General features: G+C 54.0%; 1 protein-coding gene across 1 annotated transcript; it reads right to left on the bottom strand.

Annotated features, from left to right (window-relative positions):
- Window positions 1-221: 221 nt before the first annotated feature.
- PPIA (peptidylprolyl isomerase A) lies at window positions 222-4,101 on the bottom strand. The gene is made up of 5 exons (XM_065397645.1): window positions 3,945-4,101; window positions 1,798-1,828; window positions 1,555-1,643; window positions 1,068-1,240; window positions 222-555 (listed from the first exon to the last, which is right to left on the bottom strand). The coding sequence occupies exons 1-5, from the start codon at window positions 4,014-4,016 to the stop codon at window positions 420-422; spliced, it is 501 nt and encodes a 166-aa protein (XP_065253717.1). The 5' UTR covers window positions 4,017-4,101; the 3' UTR covers window positions 222-419.
- Window positions 4,102-21,607: the final 17,506 nt, after the last annotated feature.

Genomic DNA, 21,607 nt, shown 5'->3' with positions numbered 1-21,607 from the left:
TCAACACTAAGCTACAGAGGCTTCCAAAACAGTTTTAATCTAGGGATTTCCCTAAAGGAATCCCTGTAGGACAGTTTTAGAAACCTAGCTACTGATACTACATAATGGTAGTAGCCAATCTACGCTTCTTCAGAGAAGGGGATTTCTTGCCACTCTTAGGAAAATACATGATTGCTACACAAATGCCCCAAGCAGATTTCCTTATAAAAAAAGAAAACTCATGTGGTTTAGCTTGTTTTATTTAATTTCATAATCATAAACTTAACTCTGCAGTGCAGCTAGACTTGTGAAGATAAGGGAAATGAAACCCAATAGAAATGCAGCAGTAAGTCAGGAACACAAGAATTACAAGGGGCTAAACACCATGGTATGTTAGCCCCAGCTACAGAAGGAATGGTTGGTTAAGACAGAAAGGAATTTCATGACAGCTGCCCACAGTTAGCAATGGTGACCTTCTTCTTTGTTTTGCCCTCTCTTGATCCAAGGCCAGACATTGCCTCCACCACCTTCATCCCATCTTTGACACGGCCAAAGACAACATGCTTCCCATCCAACCTAAGATAAAACACACGTTTTATGGGATCATGCTGCTGAGAAGCACCAGTCTGACTTGTTTGTGACCTACTGTATTAAACCACTGATTTCAGGAAGCTTGTATAATCAGCAACCTTGTTAGTACTCAGTTTTTGCTATAGAAATTACCAGCCTCCCATCATGCTCAATGGAAAAGTGAGAGATGAGCCACCAGACAGGAAGTATTACCCTCAAAATCTGTCAGATACGAGAGGATCTGGGGAATTATACACTTGCTTCTGGGCACTGTTACAGCAACTGTAGTTTAGGGCTCAATGAAGCCTCACTACATAGAAACCTTGAAACCTGAATTGCTTGAGGTTTCATTATGTACATTGATCAGGATCACAGGAACATTTTGTTGAACAGGCCACACTACACTAGAATTATTAGACAATGCATTAGAGGCTATGGCAAAGTTAATAAAACCCTAAAAAGGTGTTGATGAGTAAATTCAGAGATGAATGAAGAGTACAGATTCCAACAGTACTTACCACTCAGTCTTAGCCGTGCAGATGAAGAACTGGGATCCATTTGTGTTGGGGCCAGCATTTGCCATAGACAAAATGCCAGGACCTGTGTGCTTCAGGATGAAGTTCTCATCAGCAAACTTCTCACCATAAATGGATTTACCACCAGTTCCATTATGACATGTAAAGTCACCACCCTGCAAAAAAGCAAGCACTGAAAGTGAAACACAGCAATGCCCACTCTTCTAATCGGTCAGGCAGACTTCTAATCTATACAAGACTGCTGCTCAAGCTACCAGTACAGTCAAACCCACCCCTTTACTCAATCAGGCACAAAACCTGAAGGCTAGTGACAGCCTTCTGGTCTGTTTACTGTCAGTCTTGAACCCCTAAGCAAGACTGTCCTATAAAATTGCAGAATCACTTCTTTGACTGTTTCAAAGTATAGGAGCTGCAACAAAACTACTGAAAGAGGCCATAACCAAGTAGTAAGAAAGTCAGTGACTCATACCTGGCACATGAATCCAGGAATGATCCTGTGAAAGCAGGACCCCTTGTAACCAAATCCTCTCTCCCCAGTGGTCAGGGCACGGAAGTTTTCTGTCAATGCAAGACAGTCATTACTAGATGGAATTTATAGGAACACCCATTGGCAAGCCTCTGGGTGAAAATTTCAAACTTATTGTTAATAAAAGTAAAAAGTAAACTGAAGACTGCAATGCAGTCTCCATGAACTTGAGTGGTTTTTACAAACCTGCTGTCTTTGGAACCTTGTCTGCAAACAGCTGTAGAAGAAAAGAGAGTCAGTTAAGTCATTTTGCTTAAAGACTGTTTGCCAACTACTAAAACAGGAGAAACAACTCAGCATACTACAACATAATGATTTATGGGAGAATCTTGCAGTGGCTGTAGTTTGTTGAATACAAGTTGTGCTATGGCTACATTTCATCACTCAAAACCCATGACAGAAGTCTACATGGTGTTGAAATGGTTTCTTTAAATGCAATCCAGGATTCTGCAAGCCATGCTTTACTTCCCTCAGAGATCATGTTCCATGGCTTTTGCCACCAGCTCCTCCTTATATGAGCAGAACCTGGCAGCTAGAACAAGGATTAGACTCCATTATTAAATTCATTCACAAGATTCTGTATCATCTTTTATGAAGCTGATTGTCTCATACAAAACTAAGTATACACTTGGTCCAACTGCAACCTTGTTAGAAGGGTTATTAAGCCAAGCTCATTTCCTGGTACAGTAGTGTGCGGGAAGCAGCAGTGGGTTTCCACTATTCTTTCTGTCAGACTGGACAGTGTCAGAGGGACTCAGACAAAATGGAGTCCCTGGACAAAGAATGCACTGTCTGTTGACTACAGTTTATGCACTTACACACCTGTTCATAGGAGAAGCCTTTATGTTCCAAAAGGAAAGTTATTTGAGTGGTTAATGAGACCAGTTAGAAACACGGCTGCTACTCTGAAATCTTGCTCAAAGCTTATTCTCAACCACTGGGACACAGGTTTTGCTATATGACAAGCATACCAAGGAGTCAAGAATCTGATTTATGTAACTCTCTTTTGGTGATGAGCTTACTATTAACCTCAAGCTTGGCAATCAAACACCAAATGATTAATGGAGTACAATTGTCAGAGCACTTACTGACAGTCTAAACTCTGGTTTGCTTAAAAACTACAGAGTGCTTTGTTGCCCTGATGAAAGGTACTGCTACAGAGATTTATACCTGCCTCTGGAAGCTTCCATTACTTGCGTCTGATGAAGTGGGCATTCACCCATAAAAGCTTATGCTCCAATACTTCTGTTAGTCTTAGAGGTGCCACAGGACCCTCTGTTGCTTGCCACAGAGAATTAGTGGTCTTCACACACCCCTCCCAGCACTGTTAAGCATTTGCTCTCTGCTCCATACCATACAAGCCCTTACATGTTAGAAAAAGGAATGTCTGCATCAATAAAGCTTGCTATCCTTTTCACATCGCAGCTTGAGAAAGCTCACAATTTGAGGTTTCTGACACAAAATGAGGGGCAGTTATACAAGCAGGCAGTTTAGCATGCAGTCCTTGGGTTCAAAGTACTATAACCACCATGCCATGATTTCTGATTTAACTATTACGAGTAAAGTGAATAGATACAAGATTAAGAGCTTGGGGACTAGAGCAGATCTTCGCCTTCAAAAGAAGTACCCGAGGCAAGATGACGGCTCGGAGAATCTCACTCCAGCATGAAGCACATCCCTTCCGCCGCTAACAGGGCTTTAGATATGCAGGGCCTGGAGAGGGACTTTGTCTGGAGAGCAACAGCAGCTTGAGGGGGCTTCAATTACAGCGTGGGGCTGTTTAGCGACCATGAGCTCTTGATCAAGGGCGAGGTCTGCGAGTGTATGAGCAGCTTCGAGTCCCAGGAACTACAGCACATTCCGAAGCCGCCTGGAAGCCCGCAGTCCGAAGCGTTTAGCGAGCAAGCCAAAGCACGGGCACACTGGGCAGCTGCCCAGCGCGGCGATGCGGATTCCGGAGAGGCGAGCGCCGCCCCCAACGCAACGGCCTCACTGCAGAGGAGAAGGCGGGGGAGAGAGGGGAGGGGCCGCCGCTACGATCCCGGGCGATACGGCGCGGGGTGGGGCTGGCAGCGCATGCCGCCTTCGGGGCAGCCTCCCTCCGGAGGCGAGGAGCGCTCCCGGTTTCCCCCCAGTCCCTGGGGACAGCTCGTCGCGCCCCGGGCTGCCTCAGCCACGTGGAGCCCACAGCGGCCACGAGGCGCGCGCTCCCTCCCGCTCCCGCGAGACCACCCGCGCGCGCGCCCCTCCCGCCCAAAATGGCCTCGTGCTCGTGCCCTTGCCAGGAAATGGCGCCGCCGGACCCCTCGCGGGACCTCCCTACTCCCAAGTACCTCGAAGGTGACGCGCCCCAACGGCTCATCGTTGGCGGCGACATCGAAGAACACGATGGGGTTGGCGGCCATGGCGCGTCGCGTGAGAGAGGGGGGCCTTGAGCGGCAGCAACTCCTCCTCAACAGCGGGTGCGGCGCAGCGGAAAGAGAGCGGGCGTCCCCCGAGTTTATATACTTGCCGCTCCGCCCGCCCACCCGCAGGCCTCTGCCAATCGCCGCCCGCGGCGCCGGCGAGTGAGGGCTCTCGCAGCCAATCAGTGCCATGGGGCGGGACCGCGACAGCCCGAGCGCTCGGGTAAGGCGGTGCCCGCTGAGAAACGGGAGGGAGATGGCGGGCATGCGCACTGCGGCGCTGCACAGGGCGGGGCTGGGAGGAGATGGGAGTTGGGGGTTGGGATGGGCGGGGAGGCTGGAATTAGGAGTGGAATGGGATTTTTTGGGGGTAGGATGCGAATGTGGGGGGACTGGGATTTGGGGGAAAGGGTTAGGATGAGTGTGGGGGCTGGGATTTGGGGAAGGGGCTGGGGTGGGAATGGGGGGCTGGGATTTGGGAGAAGAGGCTGGGGTGAAAATGGGGGGGCGGATTTGGGGAAGGGGCTGGGATTTGGGAGAAGAGGCTGGGGTGAAAATGGGGGGGCGGATTTGGGGAAGGGGCTGGGGTGGGAATTTGGGGGAAGGGGCTGAAGTGGAAATGGGGGGCTGGGATTTGGGGGGTGAGATTAGGGGTATGGGACTAGGTGTTAGGCTGTGGGGTTGGAAATGAGGGATTGGACTGGGGCTGGGAGGGATAGCGGTGGGCTGGGAATGGGGGCAGGAATGGGGGTGGGGGAGAAGCTGGGACTGTGCGGCTACAAATTGTGTGTAACCTCCTGAGTAGCGTGGTGTGTGTGTGTGTGTGAGACAGGGCAGTGCCTCTGCATCTAATAAAGTATTCATGAGACTTCCTGACATTCACATAGCACCTCCCTGCCCAGGAACTGTAACCCTCCTACCCCCCCCCCACCCCCAAGGCCATTGCCACCCTTGCACAGATTGGGCCTTGTACAGATACCACCCTCCAGAAAAAAAAGCATTGGGACTGTCCTGTCCATCTAGCCATATAGAAATGCTAACTCCCCTGGGACCTCTTCATGACCCCGCAGGCTGAGAACCCATGGGATAGGGCAGGGGTCGGCAACATTCGGCATGCGACTCGCCAGGGTAAGCACTCTAGCGGGCCGGGCCAGTTTATTTACCTGCTGACGCTGCAGGTTCGGCCGATCGCGGCCCCCACTCGCCGCGGTTCGCCGTCCCGGTCCAATGGGGGCGGCGGGAAGCGGCGCGGGCCGAGGGATGTGCTGGCCGCGGCTTCCCGTCGCCCCCATTGGCCCGGAACGGCGAACCGCGGCCAGTGGGGGCTGCGATCGGCCGAACCTGCCGCGTCAGCAGGTAAATAAACTGGCCCGGCCCGCCAGGGTGCTTACCCTGGCGAGCCGCATGCCGAACGTTGCCGACCCCTGGGATAGGGCATGCAGCATGGGAACGGGGGCTTGGAGGTATAAAAAGGAGATTCCTGAATGGAGTGGGCCATGGCACAGTAGGACTGTGAAATGAGTGATGGGAATAGATCTATAAAAGGAAGGAGCACAGAGGTGGGAAGAAGACCTGGGGAATAGCCCTGTTGATTTATTTATTCATATTTTGGGTGTGATGACAGATTTTGCTGTGTTTCTATGAGGCATTTTTGGCCTCCTTAGCTGCATGTGCAAATGGTGCTGGAGCAGCAGTTTGACATGTGCATAGCCCACACATGCAAGTGTTCATGCAAAATGGTTAGTTGTGTGAACAAATCCTGAGCTGTTCCCCTAATTCAGTGGATGGGCCTTTAATTATCTTTACAAGTACCTGGTAGGATTGTGGCACCAGACCCATCATGCAAGTGTGACCTGACCAACTGAGAGGGGATGAGATTTTTATTTGAAATCATAGAATATCTGGGTTGGAAGGGACCTCAGAAGGTCATCTAGTCCAACCTGCTGCTCAAAGCAGGACCAATCCCCAGATTTTTGCCCCAGATCCCTAAATGGCCCCCTCAAGGATTGAACTCAACTCTGGGTTTAGCAGGCCAATGCTCAAACCACTGAGCTATCCCTCCCCACAAATATTTGTTTTTTATTAACACTCAACTCCAACACCTGAGCAACAATTTGGAGAAAGGCTCTTTGCTAAAACAGAATATTACCCCCATTTTACAGATGTGGAAACAGGCACAGGGAGGGAAGGGACTTGCCCAAGGTCACTGAGCAGTCCAGTGACAGAACTGGGAATTGGACCCAGATCAAGTCCCAGTCCAGAGTCCTATGCACTGGGCTATACTGCCTAGCATAAGTCAATAACTTTATTTGAACGGTGACCTAATGGACCTACTAAGGGTAGCCTGCCTTTAGCAATCTGGAAAATGTGTTGTTTTCCTCCGAAATACCATTATCTCAGGGCATTCCCACCATCTATACTGCCAGGGGTCTATTCCTTTACTGCATGACATGCCTGACATACCTAAGGCAAAAAAAAACAAGCAATAAAATAATAATAATAATTAATAAAGCCTTTCAGGCCTTTTGTGGAACTCCTTGCCTGAGGAGGTTGTGAAGGCTAGGACTATAACAGGGTTTAAAAGAGAACTAGATAAATTCATGGAGGTTAAGTCCATTAATGGCTATTAGCCAGGATGGGTAAGGAATGGTGTCCCTAGCCTCTGTTTGTCAGAGGGTGGAGATGGATGGCAAGAGAAAGATCACTTGATCATTACCTGTTAGGTTCACTCCCTCTGGGACACCTGGCATTGGCCACTGTCGGTAGACAGGATACTGGGCTGAATGGATCTTTGGTCTGACCCAGTATGGCCATTCTTATGTTCTTAAGTATATAGAGCCTGAGGAAGTGAAAAGGGCTTTTTTTTTTTTCTGTGAGGATGGTGATGCCAACCATAAAACAATTAGGATACAGTATCTGACTTTCAGGGCACCCCTCAGCTAGTTTTGTGGACACTGAGCACCTCTACGAATCCGGCCCACAGTCCATGCCGCGGGTCACTCAGTAGCACAGGCTTCCTATGAACCATGCAAGTGTCCATGTGTCACGGAGTGTGGGGGGACACAAGGCCCTGCACCCCCGGCTTCCTGCGATTCACCATGACTCTCAGCCAGCCAGTAAAGCAGAAGGTTTATTTAGATGACAGGAGCACAGTCCAAGACAGGTCTTGCAGGCACAGACAACAGGATCCCCCCCTGTTAGGTCCATCTTGGGGTCCCAGGGCACCACAGCCCCCTTGGGAGGTCAGAGCCCTGTCTCCCTCCCAGCCATTCCACCAGCCAGCTCCTGAAACTCTCCCTTCAGCGACCCCTCCCACAGCCTTTGTTCAGTTTCCCGGGCAAAGGTGTCACCTGGCCTCTAACCCCTTCCTGGGTTCTCATGTTACATGCTCAGGTATCTTCCCTCAAGGCCAGTCTCCCATCCCTCAATGCAGACCATCCTAGCCAACCTCCCCTGCCTTCCCAGCCAACACTCCCCACTCAGCATTCAAAGACCACATTAAGAACAGTCCCAGTTCGTCACATCTCTCCCCCCTTCGAGATCGAACTGAGCGGGGTCACTTTAGCCAGTGACCCGGGGAAGTTCGAACCTACCCCCATTCCCGTGGATGCCCCAGCATCCCTCCCATTCCTTCGTGAGAATTACACCAGGCCCTTCCAGTTTCACGCCCCCCCTTAGGTCGGGGGTGCTCGATGGCACTCGTAGTTCGCATGTGGGAAGGTTTATGCGGCCTGTGCCCTTTGCCCACCCCAATACCCCTGGGGTTCCAACTGGGCTGGGGTCTTCTCCCAGCCTTCCAGTCTGGAGGTCTGTGATTCGGGCTCTCTTGGTTCAGACCCCCCCTTTTAACCTTGGCCACCCTCTGGAAAGGCTCCTCTATGCTGGGCAAGGGTCCTAAAGCCGTTTTTCCCTTGTCCCGGGCCTTCCTCCCCCTCTGACAGGGGTCACAGTATCGGCAGTACTGTCGGACAGTAACAAAGACCCCAGGCCAGTAAAAGCTCCGTAGCAGCCTCTGCTGGGTACACCAGGTTCCCTGGTGCCCTGAGAGGGGAATGTCATGGGCCCGGTACAGCAGCTGGCGGCGATACTTCTGGGGTACCACCAGCTGCCTCCTGATCTCCCCTGACTCCATTTTCCCTGGGGGAGTCCATTCTCGGTACAGGAACCCTTTCTCCCACAGGAACCTTTTCCGGCCACCTCTCCCCATGGTCTGTACCACACTGAGGTCAGCCAGGTCCCTTATCTTCCGCAAGGAGGGATCTTTCTGCAACTCGGCCTGGAACTCAGCAGCTGGGACAGGGATGGCCACCTGCTCTCTCTCGCTGGCTGGCTCTGAAGCCGCAGTCTCCCTGAGCCGTGTCCCTGGGTGTTCCCTCCCCACCAGGTTAGGGTCCTGCGCCTCAGGCAAGGCCCCCTCCCCGAGGCCAGGGCGCCGTGCCCTCGCCGGCTCTGACTACGGGTCACAACCAGGGCACCCTGGGGGTCTCTTGGCCAGTCCTCCAGGTCCCCCCCATCAACACCTCAGTGGGCAAATGGTGGTGCACTCCCACATCCTTGGGGCCCTCCTTGCCCCCCCCTTCAGGTGTATCCTCGCCACGGGCACTTTGACTGGGGTCCCGCCCACCCCCGTCAGGGTCAGGTAGGTGTCGGGCACCACTCGATCTGGGGCCACCACCTCGGGCCGGGCCAGCGTCACCTCTGCGCCCGTATCCCAGTATCCATTGACCTTCCTCCCATGCACCTCCAGGGGAACAAGGCACTCTCCCCGGAGGGGCAGCCCCGCGCCCACCCTGTAAACCGAAAACCCTGAGTCTGGAGCATCCAGCCCCCCAGAGGAGCTGCCCTGGAGCTCTCCTCCCTCCTTAGCAGGGGTACTCTGCCAGCCCCCCTTCCCTGGGAATGCTGCCTCTCGCCCGGCTGGGTCTCTACCCAGTCAACCCTCTGTGGGTTCGGTCTGCTCAGTCTGTCCCTGAGCCTGGGGCACTGGGCCCGTATGTGGCCTTTCTGGCCACAGTGATAGCAGCCCATGTCCCGTGGGTCCCCTCAAGCAGGTCGGATGGCCCTGACGCTGGATGTTCCCCTTTGGTGGGGGTTTTCCGTCTTTCCCCGCTGGGAGGTCCCATGGTAACTCTCTCTCTGCATTGTGACGGGCCTGTTCCTTTGGGACTCCTCCCTGTTATCCCCTGCCCGACTGTTCACAAACTCGTCGGCCAACTGGCCTGCGTGCTGTGGGTTCTCTGGTTTTTGGTCCATCAACCATCGCCTCAAGTCGGATGGGCACTGCTCATACACGTGCTCCAGTACGAATAGGTCAAGCTGGTCCTCTTTAGTTTGGGCCCCAGCTGTCCACTTGCGGGCATACCCCTGCGCCCGGTTGGCTAGTTGTAGGTATGTGACCTCACAGGTTTTACGCTGACTCCGGAATCTTTTCCGGTACATCTCAGGGGTTAGCCCAAACTCGCGGAGCAGGGCCTTTTTGAACAGTTCGTAGTCACCTGTCTCCGCCCCTTTCAGTCGGCTGTACACCTCCCTGGCTGTGGAGTCCAGCGAGGGGATGAGAAACTGGAGCCTGTCTGCAGGGTCAACCTGGAGCAGCTCGCAGGTATTCTCAAAGGCCGTCAGGAAGGTATCCATGTCCTCCCCCTCCTTACGCTGGGCCAGGAAGCACTTATCAAAGCTCTTTGCAGTCTTGGGTCCCCCCTCACTCACCACAGCCAGGGCCTCACTGCTCCTCAGCCTGGCCAGTTCCAGCTCATGCTGACGTTGTTTCTCCTCTTGCTGACGTTGTTTCTCCTCTTGCTGACGTTGTTTCTCCTTCTCTTCCTGCTCATGCTGACGTTGTTTCTCCTCATGCTGACATTGTTTCTCCTTCTCTTCCCGCTCCTGCTTCAGTTCTTGCTGCCTTAACTCGAGCTCTTTCAGTCTCAGCTCCCTGTCATATTCCAGTCGCATCCACTCCCAGGACAGGGAGCTCCGCCGGGATGATCCCCTGCTGGCCGCCGGGGTCAGGGTGCCCTCGTTATTCGCTGGGCTTCCCCCAACCCCTCCCCGAGGCATAGGTAGGCAGGGTCTCGGGATGTCCTCGGCAGCAGTCTGACCCCTCCCAGCCAGGTCAGGCCCCGGGGCCCACGCTGCATCCGCCGGGCGGCTTCCCTCAGGGACAGGGCTCGGTTCATCCAAGTGATCCCTCTCCTCCAGCTGGGCAATTAGCTGTTCTTTGGTGGACCTCCCAATGCACAGCCCCCTCTGCCTGCACAGCTCCACCAGGTCGCTCTTAAGGCGTTTAGCATACATCCTCCTGCTGGCCACTCGCCGGCCTGTGCTCTCCGCTTTCCACCGTTCCAGGGAGACCCCTAGTGTGCCAGCCCTTCTTCAGGTCACCACCTCTCTGCCAGGGTCGGGCTGCAGACTCCTCCGCCCCGGGACCACTCGCTGCGATCCCCCGGGGGACCCTGTTACTGCAATAGTCCTTCTCTCTGGTCACACACTCCCAGGGGTTAATCGCCCCCTGAACCGTCTCTCTCTGACTCTTCAGCCCACCTGGTCCCCGTCGATCCCCCTTCATTTTACTGCTCCCCAGTCACTTACTGCAGGAAGCGCCGTCCACGGGGTGCAGTAGATCCCACCGCTGACACCAGTTGTCACAGAGTGTGGGGGTACACAAGGCCCTGCACCCCCAGCTTCCTGCGATTCACCATGACTCTCAGCCAGCCAGTAAAGCAGAAGGTTTATTTAGACAACAGGAGCACAGTCCAAGACAGGTCTTGCTGGCACAGACAACAGGATCCCCCCCCAGTTAGGTCCATCTTGGGGTCCCAGGGCACCACAGCCCCCTTGGGAGGTCAGAGCCCTGTCTCCCTCCCAGCCATTCCACCAGCCAGCTCCTGAAACTCTCCCTTCAGCGACCCCTCCCACAGCCTTTGTTCAGTTTCCCGGGCAAAGGTGTCACCTGGCCTCTAACCCCTTCCTGGGTTCTCACGTTACATGCTCAGGTATCTTCCCTCAAGGCCAGTCTCCCATCCCCCAATGCAGACCGTCCTAGCCAACGTCCCCTGCCTTCCCAGCCAACACTCCCCACTCAGCATTCAAAGACCACATTAAGAACAGTCCCAGTTCGTCACACCATGTGACTGCCCTTCTTTCCTTCATCACATTCAGGTACTTCACCCCCCGGGTCATTTTTAACCCACAGAGACATCCAGGCCAAATGGCTCTACGTGTCCCCCACCAAGCAGGCAGCTCTTCTTGGAGGCCTTGCATGGAAATGTCTCCTGGCACTGGTGCTACCGGCGGGCAGGGAGCAGCGATCAAGGGGAAGAACCCCCAGTGAGAGTGAAATAGGAATTAACCGGGGAAAAGAAAATCTAAAGGGGAGAGAGTGTGTGGAGCAAAGGCCATGGGAGCCAAGTCAAGAGACTGTGGGTGCTGCTGTTCAGCTGTGACCCCTTTGCCTCCCCCAAGTTTGGTGAACAAGAAACATGTAGAACCTGCTCGCCCAGTCCTGCCTGTGCCCTAAGCTGCTCTCCCGGAGCACTCCAGGCTGAGGTCCCATGGCAGCCACCCTGAGATGTGCTGGGCCCCCGTTGCCTTGAGTAAAGCACTCACCTGGCAGCTGTCCGTAGGCCACCGTGGACTGGAGCACAGGGAGCCCTTGGCTGAATGCCAAAAGTGGCGCTTTGTGTCTCCAATCCCTCCCAATTCCGTAGGGGCATTGCAAGTTCCGGTAGTGGGGCCTGTGCCCATAGGGTGGTGCCCTGCTTCCCGGGGTCGCTGGCTGCAGCACGTTCATTTCTTGCAGTTTGGTAGCTGGCTGTTGGGTTGGCTCTCCGTGAACCTGGGCTCCTCAGGTACAGCTTTGCCTGCTAGGAGTTAGTGCTGGCTCGCTACTGGGCCCACAGAGAGCAGAAGGGACCCACGACTAGAACCTTTCTCCTAGGGTTCTAGCTCAAGTCCCTCAGCCTGGGGGTGGCCCCGATAATAAATGTGCATGGCCAGAAGTTTAGCCCTAGTGAGCAACACTGCAGTAATATACCACTGGCGGCCAGCTTGCCCAAAGGGTCCAGTGCCCACCAAGAACCATGGAGAATCCTACCCCCAATTAGAGACCAGCTGGGTGCTGCACCTCTTGGGAATTCTGGCCTGGAATGTGCCCAGCTCTTGTGAGTGCCCCACAAACATACACCAGAGAAGGAAGTCGGTGTTGGTGTAGGCGTGACTGAAGGCAGACGTGGGTCCAGTCTGTCTCCACACAGGGGAGAAGAATGATTTGGGCAGGAGACTGATTTCAACTTCCAACTTGCAAGGAACAACCCATGAATAACAACAGCAGGTGAAAACCGAGGCAAAGATTTCAAACACAGGTTTGTCTAATGACAGCCACCCTAGGCCCCCCAGCACCACTCTAACCCTATGTACAGCACTTCTATGGCTTCAGAGGGGAAACTGAGGCACAAGGCACTACATGACTTACCCGAGAAGTCTACACCTGGAATTGAATCCTGTCTGCCAAGCCCCATGCTATACAGCTGGAAGTGCGTAAAGCATAGGCCTGGTCTGAGGCCACAAGCCAGTCCAACAGCACTACGACTGGGTTTGCAAAGGAAGGAGACGGTAGCAACCACACCTCCTTATGTTTCTGCCGCCAAGTGAGCCCAGAGAAGAAATCAGCAGCTCCTTAAATGCAGGTGGCCAGATTCTGCCCATATGAGCTCGTGGCAACCCCACTTAAATTGCATGACTATAACTGAGGGCAATTGGGAGTCTGGCAGCCAAAGTCATTGATGAGCAAACCCTCCTGATACACCTAAGCAGCTTGGACTGGCTGGGCCAAATACAGAGGTGACGAGCTCAATAATCTAGACCTTCTTCCCCCAAGGTGCTAGAGTCATGCTCCCTTAGTTTTACACTCTTTTCCCCTTACCCAGGTCGTCTGAATTTGGTCCCCTGGGGGCCTCATTCTGGTCTCGTATCTATAGAATTCAGCAGTAACTCCACTGAAGTCGGGTAAAATCCATGTAAGGTTGGAATCAGGCCCTTTGTGTCTAAGGCACTCTTAAGATGATATAACTAACACACTGGGGCTGGAAGTGAACCCAGCTTGAAGTATCAGAGGCTCCCCTCTTGAATACGTCCCCGTGACCCAGGATGTTGGGACACCACTGGTGTGTTTAGATGCACTGAAATCTGCGTCTCTCCAGCTCTGGGGTGGGGCGAACCAATAGGCATGGTTGTAGCTTCCAAAACAAACCTGGGATTTTTGCTTAAGCTCGAGGTTTGGAGGTTTTTTTCACCTCTGGAATCTGAGTCAGACCTTGCATTTGGGGAAGGAGCAGGGGGAAGAGAAACCTGCCCACGCACTGTTATGTCTAATTTAAGCAGCAAGCTGGTTGGGGAAAGGGACCGGCAGTTGCTGATTTGTCTTTAAAGCCCCATGTTTGACAGTTTAATCACAGTGTATTATTAGCAATAATTAATCATCCCCATCCAGAGAGGAGCGCAGGGACGATTTCCCTGCAAACACCTGTATTAATAAGGACACAGGGAGCGGGCACTCAGCAGACATGCTGTGGAAAGGGAACCCTCCCGCCCCAATACAACGCAGTGATGCTCAGAGATTCTGGACGCTCCCCTAAGGATTTCTGCATCTAGATGAAAAATGAACACTGAGATGTCACATTCCCTCCCAGAATGCTTTACTGCTCCGAGCAGCATCACAGAGTGACTCAGTAATGGCCTGATTTTTGGAGCTGCCAGCCCTCTCCGCTCCCACTGGCTGCAATAAATGTGTGCTCAGAGCTAGAGCTCTGGGCTCTGAAGCCTAGGCAGGGGGTGGGATTCAGAACAAGACCTCCAGTCAGAGCTGCAACGTCCAAGCGCTGTCTACGCTGCTATTTTTAGAGCACTGCTCTGAGCCCCACTAGCCCAAGTCTGTCGACCCCGGCTGGGAGGCTCGCTTGTACCCCCAGGGCATTGGACAGCTACAGTACACCCCACTGGAGCGGAAAGATGATGCAAACTGCTAGGCAACATCACTCAGGAGGAATCATACAAGGGTGTCTTCTGGGAAAAACACATCTTCTTTCCAAGAAATGGGCTGCTTTGTGTTAGACCTGACCATGGATTACAGACCTGCAGGATATAAAGCTACGGCATATGATTCAGAGCTGTTAGGAGATGAATTTGGAGACAATTTGGTGTCTAGATCCACCCGATTACAGCTCAGATTCACACAATTTAGCTCTCTTGCGCAGGTCTGCGGCATCACGGCTGGTGGGCTCAGAAGGCAGTTCATTTGCAGGCGAGCTGACAGCACAGAGCAAACCTATTGCAAGAGCCGGACTAGAGCTGGCAGAGAGCAGTGCATTTTGTTTGGCAAAGGGCGAGGGAAACTGAGCTCCCCCAAGCATGCCCATTAGCAAGCTGCGAAAGGACAGGAATGCTTCTCGTTCCAAAGGCTTGCCAAGGCCTGGAGATGGGAGGGGGAAGCAGTGGGAGTCACGCACTCAATAAAACAACCTCCAAAGATCCTCCCAACTCCCCTGGTATTAACTGACCTAAATCATGTAATGCCGTCTCCAAGCTTTGCCCACACAAGAGCCTGTGGCCGCTGCCTCCTTTGTACATATTAATTACATGCAAACTGCCACCTAATTGGCATCCTTGGTGGCTACAATACCCAGCTTGCAATGCGCCATCACTGGGCCAGGTGGCATGTCTGCATGCCTTGGGGCGTGCGCTGGCTGCGCTGGCCGTGAGCTGTGTGGCAGGGCTCTGTGCATGCACTTTGGCTGCTGCCCTACGATCCTGCTGCTGCTGCTTCCCTCCTACCGAAACCGGAGCGATGTGAAGACAGAACAAACATGGCTGGGAGCAGGTGCCGCGCTGGGGCCTAGGGCTGCATTACCGGCATTCGGATCAGATGCAATAGCATTGACTCATTGGGAGAATCTTGGGATTGAGCACTCAGAGAGCTGCACATGGGCAGGGAGCATCTGGGGATCCCTGTAGGTAATGAGCAGAAGCAGTCGGTGTGGGACGTGCTAAAGGCCTTTCCCGTCCTCCCTGGGGCTGAGGCTTCTGGACAGCAGCGTCCTGGATGCAGCAACATGCAGGGGCGGCTCTGTGTTTTTTGCTGCTCCAAGCATGGCAGTCAGGCGGCCTTCGGCGGCACGCCTGCGGGCAGTCCGCTGGTTACGCGGATTCGGCAGCGTTTCTGCGGGTGATCTGCCGGTCCTGCGCCTTCGGCATACCCGCCGCCGAATTGCCGCCGAAGCTGCGGGACCGACGGACCTCCTGCGAGCCAAAGGCGGCTTGACTGCCGGCGCGCCGCCCCCCGCGGCTTGTCGCCCCAGGCACGCGCTTGCTGCGCTGGTTCCTGGAGCCGCCCCTGGCAACACAGGAAAGCTGGAGGCAGGAGCACAGCGGGAACCGCCTCCTCGTGGCTCATGGGGTCCGTCCTGCCCCAAGAGACAGGCAGCCCACAACACATGGCCTCAATAGCAGAGGGGGAGCCTAGGGAGAGCCCATAGACTCCAGCAGTTTGCTTAGGGGGCACTAGGAGCAGAGACCAGCCCCATCTCTAGATGGGTCGTACACAGTGGTGGGGAAGGTGAGTTATGGGGGAGAGGGGAATTAAGGAAGGAGCTGGGCTGTGTGTTTCCAGGTGAGTGTGTGTCTGGTGTTTGCATTTAATCTGATCTAGAAGCCAGGCTTTGGCCCAAGCTGCCCTTTACACCACTGCATGAGGCTGCTGCACCAGCCCCATTAAGCAGGCAGATTGAATCATAGAATCATAGAATATCAGGGTTGGACGGGACCTCAGGAGGTATCTAGTACAACCCCCTGCTCAAAGCAGGACCAACACCAACTAAATCATCCCAGCCAGGGCTTTGTCAAGCCGGGCCTTAAAAACCTCCAAGGAAGGAGATTCCACCACCTCCCTAGGTAACCCATTCCAGTGCTTCACCACCCTCCTAGTGAAATAGTGTTTCCTTATATCCAACCTAAACCTCCCCCACTGCAACTTGAGACCATTGCTCCTTGTTCTGTCATCTGCCACCACTGAGAACAGCCGAGCTCCATCCTCTTTGGAACCCCCCTTCAGGTAGTTGAAGGCTGCTATAACGTCCCCTTCACTCTTCTCTTCTTCAGACTAAATAAGCCCAGTTCCCCTCAGGTGGTCGCCACAGTGAGAAGCCGGCTGCGTCTGATCCCAGGGACTGGGGATACCATCCATGCCTCATTGCAATCACACTATGGGGGCAGCCTGCTCAGAGGCTGATGTTAGAGCCTGTGTCTGGAAGCTGGGCTCCTGGCTTCTCTTTCATAGCTCTTTGGAAAATCTGTGCCAGTTCAGCCCTGGGATAACCAGGGACAACCCGGGGACATTAGCACCACCCAACCTCACCTGAACAGGGAAGGGCTATGAACAGCATAAGTGTGTGAGGGAAAGCTGGATCTGAGCTGCTCAACTGTGTGTCAGAGGTCCTGTACTGCTAACACCTAATGGAGATTCTCCTTGTGCTTTTGGAGCAGAAGGAAGCAGGCTGGATTCTGCTGCTGCCACAACCTTCTCAGTGGCTGGTGCGTGGCTCAGTGAGAAACACACAGGCCTAGGTGGTCATACTGGGTTTGTCACCACCTTATAATATTAACCCTTCGCCCTCCCCTAGTCCCTTCCACATCAGGATCTCAAAGCTCTTTACAAACACCACTGCATTTGTTATTTGGAGGCAGTCCCTGCCTCAAAGAGCTCACATTTTAAGCAGCCTGGCAACACCTCTGGGACATAAGGAAGCAGTGTAGCCCCATTTTACAGGCTGGGAAGCTGAGTCATGGGGAGGGGCTTTTCAGGAAGCCTGTAACAGAGCTGGGATCAGAACCCACTATGCTGTGGTGTCTTTGCAGAGCCCATTCCAGTGCCCTGGAGGGATAGTCTCTTAGCCTCAGGGCACATGACCACTGGGAAGGCAGAAAGCCACCTTGGAGAACAAGGCAACTACCCTTGTATCAAAGCCAAGGTGCCAGGCCAAGGGGGCCTGTGACTAGGCGTGAGTGGGGTGGAGCTTTGGGAAACGGTACAGTCCACAGCAAGCAGGGGAATCACCAGTGAATTCCCATCGCTGTGGGTCTCTGGCAGGCTCGGTGCCATGGGACAGAGTTCATGGAGAGCTAGCCCTGCTAGCGGCTCTGGGCGTCCTGACAGAGGTAGTTATACAATCAGTATAGTTCAACTAGCTCCAATCTCAGCAGCTTTCAAATCATTGATGTCACAGGAGCAAAGCTGGCCCCCGAGCCCCTTCACCACCTCAGCAGCGTGCCCCCGCCCTCCCGAAAGACCCTCGACGGCAGGCATCTTTTAGAGTGAAAGTTGCCAAATTCAAGCTATTTTGGAGTGTGTGGGGGGAAGCAAGTTCCAGGCTTCCAGAGCCCACCCCCTCTCTTTCTAATGAGGGGGGTCCAGCTCTCTGAGCACCGCTGCAGCAATATGCGCCCCAGAAAGAGCACTTCCTCCCACTCTGGTGACACAAAGAAGCCGTGGAAAGGGAGGGAGGGAGGGAGGGAGAAGCAGATTTTCAAAAGTATTGTTTTACGTGTTAGTTGTCATTCACACTGAGCTCTGCCAGTGCCCCTCAATCCTGACCCACAGCTACTCCTGCTATTACAAGCACAGGCTTCCTCCTCCCCAGTTCACAGATGCTCCCTGGTCCTGACCCACAGCCCCTCCCCTGGGTATTTCCGTTCTGTGTTCCACTCCCCTCCTGACAACCACCCCACTGTTCCACACTTGGGCACCCCCTGAATCCACAGCTCTGCCAACACCCCCAAACCTCCCCATGGCACATGAACTGGAGGCCCACTGTACGCGGTAGGTGGAGTGTAACAGGTGTGTGGAGGGTCTGTGGCTGTTTTGGGGATACGCCTGGGATGGCCCCTCCTCAGACCGGTGGTGGGCTGGGACTGGTCACTGGTGGAAGTGAGTTACCTCAGGCTGGGTGTCCTTCCGAGGGCTAGTCCTGCCTCTGCCATAGACTCAGGATCACAGCAAGGCCCTGAAAGCAAATAGCCTGATTATTCATTAACCTGTGGGAAGGGCTCAGCTTTCTGCCCTGCCAGGAGCTACAAGCTAAGCAGGGCTGGGAAAGGCTGTTAGTGAGTGACATGGGACAGGAGCACTAGTCTTGGGGTTCAGGAGGGAGCGTGGACAGCAGGGGGCACTGAGATATTGGTGGGGCATTCAGGCAAGAGGATTCTGATGTAATGAATCCAAAGGGGATTTCTAATGAGGCTGCTGGATGCTGGCTTTCTAGCTCTCAGCGTGACTACAGACTACATCAGACTGTCCACTGCCACCCTGTCTCCTGTACCATGAAAGGTCTCCACACTAGTAAAACTAAACCAGATCTTTGCTCAGAGAATGATTTAAAGAAGTGCTGCAACTGCAGCCAACATTCCAGACATGTGCATGCAGACTGACTCCCTGGTGGTGCCTCCCCCAAACTCTTCCCTCCTTCACTCTTCGCTCCAGGTTCCACACAGGTTGCTCCAATCCACACTGAGGATTTACAACAGTTTAATTTAAAATCCATTTAAAAAACAATGCAATTAAATCCACGCAAACCCCTGTGTGAGCACTCTTTCTCTGCTTTAACTTGGTTTATATTAGCTAAGCTTCATTTGCCCCTGTAAGAGATCTGCTGATCCATGCAAGGTTTAAACAGATATAAGAACCTCCACCCAAAGCTTTGCCAGTTGAACTAAACCGTCTTCAAATCACCCCTTTCATTAAACTGGTGCAGGTTTGTGAGTGGATCCAGCCTGAGCCACATGACATCACTCCTAAAGCTAAGCACAAAAGATGGTGACTCTTGTGGAGAACTTTCCCCTCCTCCCTGTGTAAACAGGGTGGAAACCTAGATCTGAGTGAGATAGGGTGACCAGATGTCCCGTGTTTTGGGACTTTTTCTTATATAGGCACCTCTGACCCTCCACCCCCTGACCCGTTTTTTCACAGTTGGTATCTGGTCATCCTAGAGTGAGATAACCCAGGCTGGAGGGTGAATCAGATTTCAGGGCAGCCCTGTCCAGTGTCATGACCTTCATGTGACACTCACACACTTGGTACGTGTGTCACACAGGGCTACATAACAGAGCATCTCCCTTCCCAGTGGCGGCTCCAGGCACCAGCGCAGCAAGTGCGTGCCTGGGGCGGCAAGCCGCAGGGCGGGGCCTGCCGGTCGCTGTGAGGGCGGCAGTCAGACTGCGTTCGGCGGCATGCCTGCGGGCAGTCTGCCGAGCCCGCGGCTTCAGCGGCAATTCGGCGGCGGGGACGCTGAAGGCACGGCACCGGCGGACCTCCCGCAGGCATGCCGCCGAATTTGCATGACCAGCGGACCGCCTTCCCTTCCCTAGCACCTGGAAGCCCTGGGGAAAGTGCACCGAGCTCCAAAGCTTCTAACCAGTCCAACTCCAGCCCCACTCAGTTCCCCTCTCCTAGCAGTTTTCTGGAGGGGGGACTATGTGAGATGAGTTTGGTGGGTCTCAGCTCCAGCTCCCGCATCACAAACTCACCTCCACATTTTGCACTAATGGGGCTGCAGGCTCAGCAGAGAGGCTGAGAACCACAAGGAACATGGGTTGAAATGGCCCTGTGGCCCCTGCCCAAATCAGGGCTAGGGGCCAGCTGGCAAGGCCATGCCTGGGGGAAGCTGGCCCTGTGCAGGCCCTGTACATATGCTGAAGGCTTCGCACACTAGGGCTGCACCAGTGTTAAATCCACAGTTGACTGTTACCTGCAAATTTTCCCATGAAACACTTGACATCAATGTAACACAGAGAGCTGGCCAAAGTCCGGCATGCAGCTGCGTGCTGCCCCTGTGACTTATGCTGCTGGTTTTCTCAGTGCAGCTGGTGCATTTCTTCCCCCATTCCACAGCCTAGACCGGACCAGGAAGGGGTTGAAAAAATCTCTGCTCCATCTGCTCCCCCCTTGCAGGTTTGTGTGGGAACAGCCACGTGGGTGGGGTGGACTGTTCTATTCTCCCTGTGGCGGGGAAGCAGAGTGGGATTTTCCAAACTGCCTGGACCCATTTCAAGGGCTGCAGCCCAGTAACTGTAGGGATCAGTGCAGAGGGGGAATGAGTGCCAGCAGTGAGCCATGCCCTGGCAATCACTGGGCAGGGCACAGGGGGAGAATAGACTAGAATGGGTTAAATCCCAGAGTCCCTGTGTGATGGTGGGCAAGTCACTTAGCAGCCCTGTGCCTCAGTTTCCCCATCAATACAATGGTGGGACAGGCCCTGCCCTGCCGTGGAGGGGTGTGTGAGGATAAATACATTAAAGACCAAGAGGCCCAGCTATTGCAGCACTGGCCACCCAATAGACACCCCCAGGCACTGGCAGTGAGGATTTTGCCTTGGCCACCTGTACCAAGTGTGGTGCAGAATGCAGGGGTTTTGCCTCAGTTTCCCACAAAGATAGTAATCAAAGCAGGAAAGCATGCTTGGGTTTGTTGTGCCAAAGCACAAGCGGTAACTTGAAAAACAAGTTGGGATAGTATGTCTGGAGCCAGGCTTCCTCTCCCCAGCAGGTTGGGAAAGCGGCTCATCACTCTGCCCTGGGGAGAAAAGGCTCCGCAAAGTGTACAGATCTCCGCAAGCTTGAGCAGAAAGGAAGAAATAGGGCGAGGCTTGAAGATGCTGCTTTGGGGGAGATGGCGGAGCCCCCTGCAAAAGGCACCTGCCCAGGGTTTGTGAAGGGATGGGCTGGTTCCCCGGCTCCTGCAGGAGAAAGTGCAGAGGATCTGTGATGGCTAGTGGGTGGGAGGACTCTGTAGCATGGCAGGGAAGATGCAGGGAGACGTGGATTCCAACTGTGAAGCGGTCAGGGTGCGCAGAGCATCGCACCTCAATGAAGCTTCATGTGCCCCCTCTGCGTAGACACAGAGGCCTGGCCAGGGCCAGAGGTGGGAGTGCTGGATGCCAGGCCTGTGCTTGGACCACTACACCCTACTGCCAGATATTTTGTCCCTTACAATGATTGTTATTTATATGGCCCCGGGGACATGCAGGGTGCTATGGAGAGTTCCAAAGGGCACATTCCTGCCCCGATGTATGATTCCTCTCCCTAGAGGGGTAATGCAGCCACTCGGGTGTTTCTGATCCCCTGGGATTAGCCCTTGACCCCCCCCTCCCTGTGTATTGAGCTTCCCCCATCCCCAGCGGCAGCTCTCCTGTATTATCACTTGTCGTGGACCATCTGTTCCTCTCCCTGTTGGCAGGAGGCAGCCGCAGTATGTGATGTCTGAGTTTCTCCTTGAAGCTGCCAAGATATGATTATGATACCAACTGCCAGGAAAGAGCTCTGCCCTGCTGCAGGCCCGGTCAGCAGGTCGAGCTGGGATCTCCTGGGTAGAGAGGATCTCCAAGGTGCTCAGACAGCCCAGGGCGGGGAGGGTGGAGAACCTGGTCACTGGATTGCTTCCCATGCAAAAAGCTAGTGGGATCATTAGCATTGAGTTGTCAGGGTTTGCTGGGGGTCAGGGATACATCCCACTGAGATGCCTGCACTTGGGGCTCACAGCACAATAGCGC

This window comes from Emys orbicularis, chromosome 2, assembly GCF_028017835.1.
Source record: "Emys orbicularis isolate rEmyOrb1 chromosome 2, rEmyOrb1.hap1, whole genome shotgun sequence".
In the NCBI taxonomy this organism is placed as follows: Eukaryota; Metazoa; Chordata; order Testudines; family Emydidae; genus Emys; species Emys orbicularis.
Note: the sequence above shows the minus strand (reverse complement) of the source record. Positions and strands in the feature narration are given on the sequence as shown.

Excerpts from the sequence above, each read along its gene's own strand:
- PPIA (XM_065397645.1), bottom strand. The coding sequence starts at position 4,016 with ATGGCCGCCAACCCCATCGTGTTCTTCGATGTCGCCGCCAACGATGAG. Across the intron at positions 1,829-3,944 it reads TGGGGCGCGTCACCTTCGAG|CTGTTTGCAGACAAGGTTCC; the intron begins GTACTTGGGAGT and ends TTTCTTCTACAG. Across the intron at positions 1,241-1,554 it reads TTCCTGGATTCATGTGCCAG|GGTGGTGACTTTACATGTCA; the intron begins GTATGAGTCACT and ends GCTTTTTTGCAG.